Below are 12,192 nucleotides of genomic sequence, written 5' to 3'. Positions count from 1 at the left end.
AACAAAATCTATTATTCTTAAATAATTAAATAAAAAATACATAAATACAAAAATATGAGTATTCTTTATTTAATAAGATTATTTATTATGCAAAAAAAATTTTATAATAGTAAAAAATTATATTAAAATAAAATGTTAAACTGTAACATAAAAATATAAAATAATTAAAATTTTATTTTATATTAATTAACAAATAATTACATTATTATATTCAAAATTTATTAACTAACTAATTTTTTAAAGATATTATTATATAATATAACCTTTTATCAAAATATTTTGAAAATATAATTTATTTAAAATATTATATATAATATACGAAAATATTAACCTTTTCATTTTTTCAAATTTTTTTAGAAAAACGGAATAAATAATATAATTCTAAATGCATGCCTATCACATTATATATTTACTTATATTAGTAAAATCTAAATTAATCAAACTTACATAATTAAGAATATAAAACATATAAATATTTTTTATTTATTAAAATTAATTATTATGCAAAATTTTTTTATAATATTAAAAAATTATATTAAAATAATATTTTAAACTACAACATAAAAATATAAAATAATTATATTTTATTTTACATTACTTAATAAACAATTAGATTATTATATTCAATACTTATTAACTAACTATTTTTATTAAAAATATTATTATATAATATAATTTTTTTATCAAATATTTGTCAAAATATAGTTTATTTAAAATATTATATATAGTATATGAAAATATTATTTGTTTAATTTTAAAAAAAAATTAATAAATAATATATATCAACTACGTAAATATATCATATGTATATATATAATAGTGACTGATATAAAATTGGTATATATTCTTTTATTCTTTAACCTTTTTAATATATATGCCATTTCATGCCTCTCTCCTCTAGTCTTTCTTATTCATATTTATTTTGTGGTAATATTATATAAATAATCATTTAAAATTATTTTTTAAATTTGACATTTATAATTTCATATAAAGAATATTTAAAATTATATATTTATAATAAAATTATTTTTTATGTTTATTATTTTAGTTAAATTTTGTATTCTCTAATTCGACCCAAAAAAAAAAATATATATATATATATATATATATATATATTAATATACAAATATATTTAAAAAAGATATTTGTACACTAATTTCTCACATATATATTTGAAAAAGACTAAAGACAAGATATAGAAAAAAGACAACATTGTTGTAGGTTTGTAGCCAATAATACTCCAAAAAATTATATAAGGAACATGCTCTCAAATTTTATTAATCTTAGAGTTTGAATTTCGTTATTCACATAAAAATTAATTTGATGGATTATTTGATATAAGTATTTCTATATAATAAAAAAATGGGAATATATATATATATATATATATATATATATATATATATATATATATATATATATATATAATGTTATCAACGCTTAAAAAATGGTGCTAAAATTGAAATAATATTTTTTAATTTAAAATTAAAAATAAAAATTATCAAAATATATATAAATAGAAAATAATTTTTTAATATTATAAAATAATTTACATAATAATTAATTTTAATAAATAAAAAATATTTATTTTTTTTGTATTTATATGTTTTATATTTTTAATTATATAAGTTTGATTAGTTTAGGTCTTACTAATATAAATAAATATATAATGTGATAGGCATGTATTTAAAATTATATTATTTATTTCTTTTTTTTAAATTAAAAAAAATAAAAAGATTAATATTTTCATGTATTATATATAATATTTTAAATAAATTATATTTTTGAAATATTTTGATGAAAAATTATATTATATAATATTTTTTTTACCAAAGATAGAGAAACTTGAATATGTGACCTCTTAGATGAGTGTGGAGAGACTATGTTATTTGAGCTATAATTTATTGGTATATTATATAATAATATCTCTTTAACAAAATTAGTTAATTAATAAATTTTAAATGTAATAATTTAATTATTTGTCAAGTAATATAAAAAAAAATTATTTATCTTATCTTTTTATGTTACCATTTAAAATTTTATTTTAATATAATTTTTTAATATTATAAAAATTTCTTGAATAATAAATAATCATATTGAATAAAAAATACTCATATTTTTGTATTTATATATTTTTATTTAATTATTTAAGAATAAAAGATTCTGTTGCCATTTAAAGTATTGTGTATTAAAGTATGGTCATTTAAAGCATTTATTTATGTACTAGGATATTCTATATTTATTAGAGTCCATCAATACTCTTCTTTCATATTAGTCTTTGATTTTCATCTAATAAAATCTAATAGTCTATATAAATGTGGCTCATTCAATAAGCACATAATTGTTGAGCTCATTTTAGACATACCCGTAATTTTCGTCTTCTATAAATAAATATGTCAGCATTTTCAACTTTTACAAATAAAAATGGTAGTTTACTCAAAATTTTTACTCCTCCATGTTTTTTACACCAAAATTTTAAAATCTCGTTTTACCAAGATGGCAAGATCCCCCCTCCCCCCCCACCCCACCAAAAAAAAAGGTAATAATTTACCTAAACATGATGACACATGAGAAGTTCACAACACAGGCACAAAGATGCTGATCATGTCAACTCACCTAATGGATAACAATGATAATGCGAAGGCCGAGTGCTCCACAAAATATCGCTTGCATTTCAAGTTTGTATCTGATATTATTAGATTGAGAATCCACAAAAGAAGATATCAATAATGACTACTCTCATCAGGTGTTTTCATTTTTTATCATAACAAGTGTTGTCAATTTTGCTGGCTTGAAACGAAATGTGCGTATAATATCTTTGATCATTGAACTATTATCATCAAGGGTTATATAGTAATGTTGATGTCCCGAAATTTGTGCTCTAACAAAATTCACATCAATAACATAAAAAGAGTCCATGACCTATATATGTTATCCCCACCAAGGACTAGCACTAGGAGGTAGGAGCCACTTCCATTCAAACAGCATATGTTGATGTTTCATACCCTTTACTTTTTTTTGTTTTTCAACATTATGACCAATTCTTGGTCCCCATTTACCCATAGCACCTACTTAGGCATCATGCACATACCCCTTTTCAGTCATTTACCCATATACCCTACCCTTTTCCCCCCTCACGCTTTGTGTACATACTCTCCCACATTTAGATCATTCTTCAATTTCTTCTAGTTGTTTTCTAGTTCAAAGTCATGCACGTTTTGGTGCCCCCATCATGTGACCTTTTTCTTTTCTAACTTGCAACATTATTGTTTGTCCCCTACATGCCCCTTCATAAGCACCTGCAACCCATTGGGGCTAGGACCATATATAAGCCTTTTGAGTTGCCATGAGGGGTATCGTATACCTTGATGAATATCTGATTGTGATGTTTCTGAAATAGTCAACAAGCTAAAGTGCTAGAGTCCCAAGTGTTGTATTTACAGCCACCGTTACCTATTAATGTACCATTAGTGTTGGAAAGTGATAGAAACTTCAATATAGAACCATTTTTTCACTTTGTTAACTGCACTTCATATTCTGATAAACATAGTTCATACTAATACACCTAACTATATATTACAAATAAGACCCTCTTTATATTTTGCATCATGTCAATAAATACACTATTATTTTGAAGTAGTTCAACGTGGATGATGACTATAAGCACATTGTTGGAAAGTAGGAAGAAGCAAAGATGGCTACCGTGAATTCAACCATTTGAATCGTAATCCGTCTTTGTCATTTCCGTAGTGAGATTCAGAAAGACAAGAAGATACATTGGTGGATACACAAAACTACACTAAGGTCAAAACAAAAATGGAAGTAATTATAATGTGGTTTATGATGACATTACTCTCTTTGTAGCCGTTAATGTCTAACCTTGTCTTTCGACATCTTTTGGCCTCGTTGAAGAAGTTGAACCGGACGCCATCTCAATGACTTGGGTATGTGTGAATCTTTGTAATTGAATCATGCGCGCATAAACCCCATCAGGATGATTCTTCAACAAGTGCGAATGCGAGCCTTGTTCAGCTACTTTGCCATCATCAATCACAGCAATCAGGTTGGCATTTCTGATGGTTGATAGCCTGTGTGCAACAACGATGGTTGTTTTCCCCGAGCAGGCACGGTCTAGAGCCTCCTGAACCGACCTCTCGGATTCAGCGTCGAGCGCACTAGTTGCTTCGTCAAGAAGCATAAGCTCAGCCTTCCTCACAAAAGCCCGAGCAACTGCTATTCTTTGCTTTTGTCCCCCAGAAAGTTGAACTCCTCTCTCCCCAACAAATGTTTTGTATCCATCTGGAAGAGAAGATATGAACTTGTGAGCATTGGCAAGAGTCGCAGCCTCCACTATCTCGGCTTCAGAGGCCGCGTCATGTCCATAGGCAATGTTTTCATAAATACTTGTCGCAAACAAGCATGGCTCCTGAGGTACCACAGCAATGTGTCTTCTTAGAGACTTGAGATTGTATCTCCTTATGTCCTTTCCATCAATCATGACTCTACCAGAACATGGATCATAGAATCTCTGTATAAGTGCAAGGACTGAGCTCTTGCCGCAGCCACTAGGTCCCACAAGGGCCAGAGTTTTACCCGCCCTGGCACGAAGGCTGAGGTCGCGAAAAACAGCCATATCGGGCCGCGTTGGGTAAGAGAAGTCCACATGCTTAAGTTCAACTTCGCCTCGAAGACGATCAGGAACAGGGGTGGCATCTGGATCATCCGGCTCAATTTCGGTTCTCCGGTCAAGGAGATCAAAGACTGACCTCATAGCTCGGCCTCCCTTGATGAAATCAGGAGCCAATGTCAAAGTTTCGGCAGCTCCATTAGCAGAGACCATGAGGACCATGAACACTCGGATGGTTTTGGAGAAATCAGAGATTCCGTGCTTCACAAGCCAAGAAGCATACCAGAGACCAAGTGCATAGGAAGCATAAAGAGCAAACTGTGCTATCCCATATCCGCTTCCAGAAATTTGTCCTTTCCAAAAGCACCGTTGTAGTGGAATTTCGAGGTTCGAAGCGAAAAGCCCAACAATTTTGGTTTCTGAATTGAAGGCTGCAACAGTTCTTACATTGGCTATAGCTTCTCCAGCTAACTGTGTGGCCTTGCCATGAGAAGCTTCCAGATCACCAGAGAAACCAGTCATGAACATTTTCTGTACAAAACTCAAAGATAAATATGATTAATACAAACGAAAACTTAAAATTGATGAAGTCTTAGGAGCCAACAAGAACATCCAAACCTCAATTACAAGAAACATTTGAAATCTAAACTCAACAAAAGCTCATCTTTAGTGGGCTGAAATTAGCTGCTATGGAAACATACAGTAAAGGAACGAAAGAAGATCGAACCTGCAACACAGTGGCCGCAACAACAAGAGGAAAGACGGCGATGAGGACAAGGGCAAGACGCCACTGCAGGACGAACCCTGCAGTACACGCAACTAGCATGAGCGCAGTGTTCTGAACTATCACCGAAATTCGATCTCCAATGGCTGATCTAACATTGTTGGCATCAAGAGCAAGCCTAGCAGCGATCCGTGCACTCTCGTTTTCCTCCTGATCAAACCAAGCCATCTCATTTTTTAGCACTGCCGTCAGCATTTTCTCCCTCACTCGTTTTGTTAGATTTTCACCAACAATATCCCAGAAGGAATGTTGCAATGTGTTGAAGATAAGTGCAGCTGATGAAAGGCCAATCAACAAGTAGCAGTACTTATCAATTTGTGTGATCATGTGCTTGTGATTCGGATGGTAATACACACTGAGGACAGCACTGAGAACATATGCGAAAAAAGCACTAAGTGATCCACAAACAATGGAGCCTATAGAGCCAATCAAAGCGTATAGCCACTCAGGAGAGTTCATCTTCGCTAGTCGCCAGAAGGAACTTGCTTGCTCTTTGAAGGCAAGCTTTTCGAGCCTGTAATTCGGATGTGATGCATCCAGCGACAGACTAAAATCTGATGTGGAGAAATCAGACAGCCTTCGAGAGTATGGTGAGCGGCCGTAAGAAGAATTCCGAGCAATTATGGGTGAGCTTACCGAGTTTCTTGCACTTGAAGGCCTGCAAATGAAAACTCATCATCACATGATATATCTTTAGGGTATCTAATAGTTTTTTTTAGGAACAATGAGGTTACCGTGCACTACTCTTTCTGGCATTGTTCATGGCAGTTTCATGAGCCATTTCTTGCATCTTTATGAGCTTTGCATAGACTCCATTTTCTCCTTTGGAAAAGAGCTCATCATGAGTTCCAATTTCAGACACATTTCCTTGCTGAAGTACAGCTACAAGGTCGGCTTTGCGTATAGTCGAGAGGCGATGCGCAATTACAAGAGTTGTTCTACCAATCATGAACCGGTCCAGGGCTTCTTGCACCAGTTTCTCTGATTCAGAATCCAATGCACTTGTTGCCTCATCAAGGAGGAGAATTGCTGGGTTTTTAAGCATAGCCCTTGCAATTGCTATTCTCTGTTTTTGTCCTCCTGAGAGTTGCATCCCTCTCTCTCCAACCTGCCATTACAAAAGAATTTTTTACTTTATTGAATAATGCTTAAGAAATTATAATTTTCTAAGAGTCTTGCAAAGATATTCCCAATTACCTGGGTTTCGTAACCTTCAGAAAGTTTGATGATGAAGGAATGAGCATTAGCTACCCTGGCCGCTTCTTCGATCTCACCCTGGTCAGCATCAGGCCTTCCCAATAGTATATTTTCTCTAATCGTGGTTGCGAACAACGCAGGCTCTTGGCTCACTAGCCCTATCTGCTGCCTCAACCATCTAAGCTTCAATGTTTTAATGTCATGGCCATCCAGAAAAACTTGTCCTGCACATAGTTGATGAACAATATAACCAACAAGTTCAACTTTCAAACTTACAAGGCAACAAAGTTTGATGCATACCTGAAGTTGGGTCATAAAATCTTTCAATGAGGGAAACCACAGTGCTCTTTCCAGAGCCACTGCTACCTACCAAGGCTATTGTCTTGCCAGCAGGCACACTCAACGAGAAGTCGTTGAGGATCGGAACATCTGGCCTTGACGGGTATGAAAAGTTCACATTCTTTAGCTCTAGAAGTCCAGTTACTGTCTCAAGCTCCAAACCAGATTCACTGTTCTTATCTATCCGTGGTTTGTGATCGATTATGCGAAAAATCTTTGCAGCAGCAACTCTGGCCTTTGTAAATGCAGCCATGCTCGGCGCAGACTGGCCTAGACCTCTGTATATGATCAAATTCAGAAGTGTTAAACAATTTGAGTTTTCTCCCTAAGCTTTGTTTTGAAAAAATAAAAAGAAGGATGAAAGAAATACTGACATTCCACCAATCATAACAGCAAACATGGTGGCAATGGCAAGCCCTCCATTGGTGGCGTGGTGGCGAACCAGATAGCCTCCATACCAAAGAAGAAGTGCATAACAACAGAAAACAACAAAGTAAGTGGCACCCAATCCCATTCCCTTTGCAAAACCAGTTTTGTAGCCAAGCTTCTGGGCAACCTTCAATGCCGAAGAGTATGCCTGCAATGCTCGAGACTCCCCCACGAAGGCCAGCACCACTCGAATTTGCACAACTGTCTGCAGGTTCAGCTCAACATGAGTACTACAAAAACTCCACACTTGAGAAAACTTGGTCAACAATTGCAAGGAGTGTTACCTGTTCCACAATGTTGCCAGCTTCAGAAAGAGCTTGCTGGGTTTTGCCAGAGAGCTTGGCCAATGTGGTGGTGTGAATGGCGCCAATGACTGCGATCATAGGGACCACGGCAAGGGTCACAAGTGCCAATTGCCAGACTGCAGTGAAACCAACAACAAAACCAGACACAAATGTGGCCATGTAGTGAATGAAGTTTCCCAACTGCACAAGAAAAAAAAAACAGAATTAGACACTAAACTAATCCAATCAAAGAGAGAAATTGAATGGACCTTCTCGCTGATGGCATCTTGGACCATGACGGCATCAGTGTTGATGGCAATTACAACATCGGAGGTTCGAACATCCGTGTCGAAAAACTGAATGTCTTGGCTGAGAGCAGCTTCAAGGTACTTGATCCTCATCCTTGTTGATTGCCTCTCCCCACTCCACATCCAACAAGATATCTCTGCAGCACAAAAGGAATCAAAACTCCGAAATGGCATAGAAAGGAAGAAACAAGAAACTCACCTGCCCATGAAGATGCCCATATAGCAGCACCAACTACCAGAAAGTAAAATGCATACTGCAAAAAACACACACACATTGAGACGAAAGAATTGAAGTTTGAAAGCAAGTCAAGTCCTTTGTTGGTACCTTGACGACTTCCTGAGTCATCTTGTCCAAGTTGTTGGCATTGGAACCAAAAGAGTTGACAAGATCAGCGAAGAAGCGAAGGAAGAGTGGCAAGGAACAACCGTGCACGATTGCTCCAACGCTTCCAATGGACATTAGAACATAATCCAACCCATCAGCAAATCTGAAAAGCTCACTGAACCCAACAGAGGGAACACTCTCATTCTTCTTGTTGTTCTTGTTGCTGTCACTACTACCATTACCAGAAGAAGTAGCAGAGGAAGGAGCATCATCATCTTTGTTTGGTTCAGTAGTAGTAGTAGTAGTAGTTTCCATTTGGTGTGTGAGGAGTTTTGTGTTGTTGGGTTTATTATTATAATGGTGGGAAATGGTAGCATCAGGAAGAAGCTCAAGGCCTTGCATTTCGGTCCATTTCCACTGCTCGAGTGTTGTATTTGCTGCCTCCAAACAAGAATCTTGTGACATTTCTTTAATTATTAAAATTCTCACACTCCTTTCTCTTTCTTTTATGCACGAATTCCCATCACAGTTCCTTTTATGTATGCCTCTCTCGGACTCTCTCCATTGCCATTTACTTAGTGGCTTGAGAATGAAAGAAGGTGAGAGTGAAAAGTGGCAAGTGGGTTTGCTTATTCTGTAAAATAAAACAGCGAAAGTGACACATCCGTGGTCCTCACTCAACTCAACATAGACACTTACAATGGCAAAGGTTCAAACTTGAAAGCATGGAGAGAGAGAGAGAGAGAGAAAGAGAGTGTGTGTGTGTAACTGTGTGTGTTTGGATTTTCAACCTGACAGAAAAGAAAACCACTGTGTGAAAAGTGAAACTTGAAGATCAAGAGTCATAATACAAACAAACAGAAACCCCACCTTCATTAATCATCATTATTGTTTTTATGGATAATTAATCATTAATACTTAAAAGTTAAAAGTATAAACTAATTTAATATGTATAATTTTTTATATTATTTTTTATTTTTGTGTTATAATATTATTATGTTATTTTAAATTTAATTATTAAAATTTAATATAAATATGAATACATAAAAATTCGAATTTTATGTAATTATTATTTATTTTATTTTTCGTTATACGTTATTATTTTATTTTGATTGGTATTTACTAAAATTAATAATCAATGTAATTATAAAAATATATTTTGCTTTCGAATAATATATAATTTCTGTTTTATTTTGTGTTTTAATATTATTTTTAATATTATTTTCTGTTGTGGCAAGTTATTAATTTATTCTTTTTGGTATTTATTTAAATTAATGAATAAAATAAAAATAAATATAATTATTTTATTTTGGTATTTCGGTTGAACTATACCAGACTAACATGAATCTTTTATTCCGTAAACTTGATCTGCCAGAGATGTGGCATCTAGGGGTGGCAGGAGTACCCGAACCCGCGGGTACCCGACCCGCCCCTACCCGCTCGGGGCGGGTTTAAACCCGACCCAAGGCGGGGCGGGTTTTGATCGGGGCGGGTAGTGTAGCGGGGCGGGGCGGGGTCGGGGTCAGGGTAAACCCGCCCCTACCCGCCGCGGAGTACTTTATATATATTAGGGTTTGCTTCCAATCCACCAACCATCAGAGATCAGACCTGAGACCCCAAGTCCCCAAATCCCTAGCTCTTTGCTCTTCAGCTCAGCCTCTCATCTCCTCTCCGCCATTGCGCCGTCGCTTTGCAGCTCCTTGCCGTCGTCGCAATTCCTTGGCGTCACCACTTAGTCCCACTGCTTTTTGCTGTCGCTGCTCACCTCCCGCCTGCCGTCGGCCCGTCGCTGCTCAACCGCACAACTTCTCGCCCTCACTGCTCAGTTGCGCAACTCCTCGCCCTCGCTGCTCAGCTCGCACAGCTCCGTAAGTTCCTCTCTCTCTCTCTCTCTCTCTCTCTCTCTCTCTCTCTCTCTCTCTCTCTCTCTCTCTCTCTCTCTCTCTCTCTCTCTCTCTCTCTCGTGCTCTCTGTCTCTCCATCGTTGTGAGATCTAAGTTCTTCTCTTGTTCTTCCACAGATTCATCGCTTAGTCGCCGTCGCTGTGAGCTTGTCCGTCGCTGTTGCATGTGAGCCTGTCACCGAAGCCCTTTTTCTCTGTCTCTAACCACCGGTAAGTCTTTGAGCCCCTCTGTCTTTGCAGATTTGCCATCCCACAGGCATGCTCTACTAGATTTGAAAAATTAAAGTTGTTTTGATTGATGAGAAGTGCATATTTAGTTTTGATAACAATATTTTTGACTAATAAGAAGTGCATGTTTAGTTTTGATTTATCATTTTTATGCATTTTGAATTTTGATTTTAATCTGATTTTGTAATTGTCATTGAGTACTGAATGGACCCTTCAAGATTAGAGTGATTTGGTTTATGAAAGGGAATATGCCCAAGGTGTTCTAATTATGGAGAGAATTGGACATTTGAAATTAGCAGAATTAGTAATGTGCGGAAGTGTTCTGAATTTTTTTTATTATTACAAAAATTAGTAATGCCAATTTGTTGATTAGGTATTTCTAATAAACAAGTAGGTAGACATAGGGTAATTAATAGATTCCAAGTTGTGAAACTCTATGATCTGAGTGTTGAGTGGGAAATTGAGTCTCTAATTTGTATTGTAGGCTTCACCAAGGGCTCTACTGCTCAGTGGCTTTTCTCAAGCAAAGTCTCTGCTGTTCCACACTTGATGTCTTTTAAGGTTTCTCAAGATGAGAAGCCTTTTGACTCCACTCTAAAGTTCCCTGCTCCTGAACAGGCTTCACACTACCTACCATCTCTCTCACTTTCTCTAAATTTCTCCGAAATTGACAAGTTAGTTCAATATTTAATCTTCTAGAGTTTTAGTTCTATTTTAAAGTCAACTTTGTATTTGAAGAGGACAAATATTTTCATTCTGCTTATTTACTATATCTGGTATATGAAATGAACTTCACTTCACTTCAGATCTGAACTTAGCTTGATGTTTTTTCGCCCCCAATGTCTTGTGTTTTCAGTTTCCAATCAAGCAATTTTAGTTTCTGTGGGGAATCCATAATGTGCAGCAGTGTTCTGAATTATGATGAAATCAAGAAACAGGGAATAAGATATAGACATATACAAATAGAAAAAGTTTGTTTGTGGTTATCTAATTTAATTCAATTGGCTTAGCATGTATTCTCATATTCTCATCTAAATATTTCATGTGTTACAATCCTATTATATATAGAACTACAAGGATGGGCCTAATATGTGAATGTATGGTTATTGATTTTCAAGTTTCATTCATTATTTCTTATTATTATTATTTTTTAAAAATGTTTTACATTTGGAGAAGCTATGATTAACTTAATCTCCAGATTTCCATAGTCTGCAATGCATTATACAAATTCATTTCGTCCCAAACATGATCATTATGATGATCACGTGAATTCAAGATCACATAGATGATTGAAAGATTGTGATTAACCTCATCAGTAGCCAACAGTTGATTTAATAGCATCCAATATCTGCATAAAATAAGTGGCAGAACTTGTTATGTATTCTGATTTTTCATTTATGCATTCTGATCTTTATTAAGATATGATTTTAATTTGTTAATTGTTATATCTTTTGATTTTCAGGTTTAAATCTTGATTTGCAAATTTTTAATGACGATGAAGATGTTGAAAGTGATCAAGAATAAGGGTTGAAGATTTTTTTATATCTAATATTATAATTTCTTTATTATGGTGTTAAATTTGTAGTGATCTAACACTTTTTTTTTATTTCAAGTTATTTGAGCTAATGACATTGTATGAATTTTTATGTTTGTATTTTAATTTATCTATGAATTTTAAGTTTTTGTCTTAATTTAGATATGAATATGTAAAAATTAAAATATTTAATTTTTATAGGGACGGGTAGGGGTGGGGCGGGTTCGGGTACTG

At 34.7% G+C, this 12,192-nt stretch overlaps 1 protein-coding gene across 1 annotated transcript; it reads right to left on the bottom strand.

Annotated features, from left to right (window-relative positions):
• Positions 1–2,817: 2,817 nt before the first annotated feature.
• Positions 2,818–9,161, bottom strand: LOC112754189 (ABC transporter B family member 1). Its single transcript, XM_025801756.3, has 10 exons — positions 8,294–9,161; positions 8,168–8,222; positions 7,930–8,105; positions 7,661–7,861; positions 7,322–7,581; positions 6,909–7,225; positions 6,609–6,832; positions 6,146–6,519; positions 5,355–6,069; positions 2,818–5,158 (listed from the first exon to the last, which is right to left on the bottom strand). Exons 1-10 carry the CDS (start codon positions 8,756–8,758, stop codon positions 3,875–3,877), a joined length of 4,071 nt encoding a protein of 1,356 aa, XP_025657541.1. The 5' UTR covers positions 8,759–9,161; the 3' UTR covers positions 2,818–3,874.
• Between the last annotated feature and the right edge of the window lie 3,031 nt (positions 9,162–12,192).

Source organism: Arachis hypogaea, chromosome 16 (genome assembly GCF_003086295.3).
Source record: "Arachis hypogaea cultivar Tifrunner chromosome 16, arahy.Tifrunner.gnm2.J5K5, whole genome shotgun sequence".
NCBI classification, from domain to species: domain Eukaryota; kingdom Viridiplantae; phylum Streptophyta; class Magnoliopsida; order Fabales; family Fabaceae; genus Arachis; species Arachis hypogaea.
Note: the sequence above shows the minus strand (reverse complement) of the source record. Positions and strands in the feature narration are given on the sequence as shown.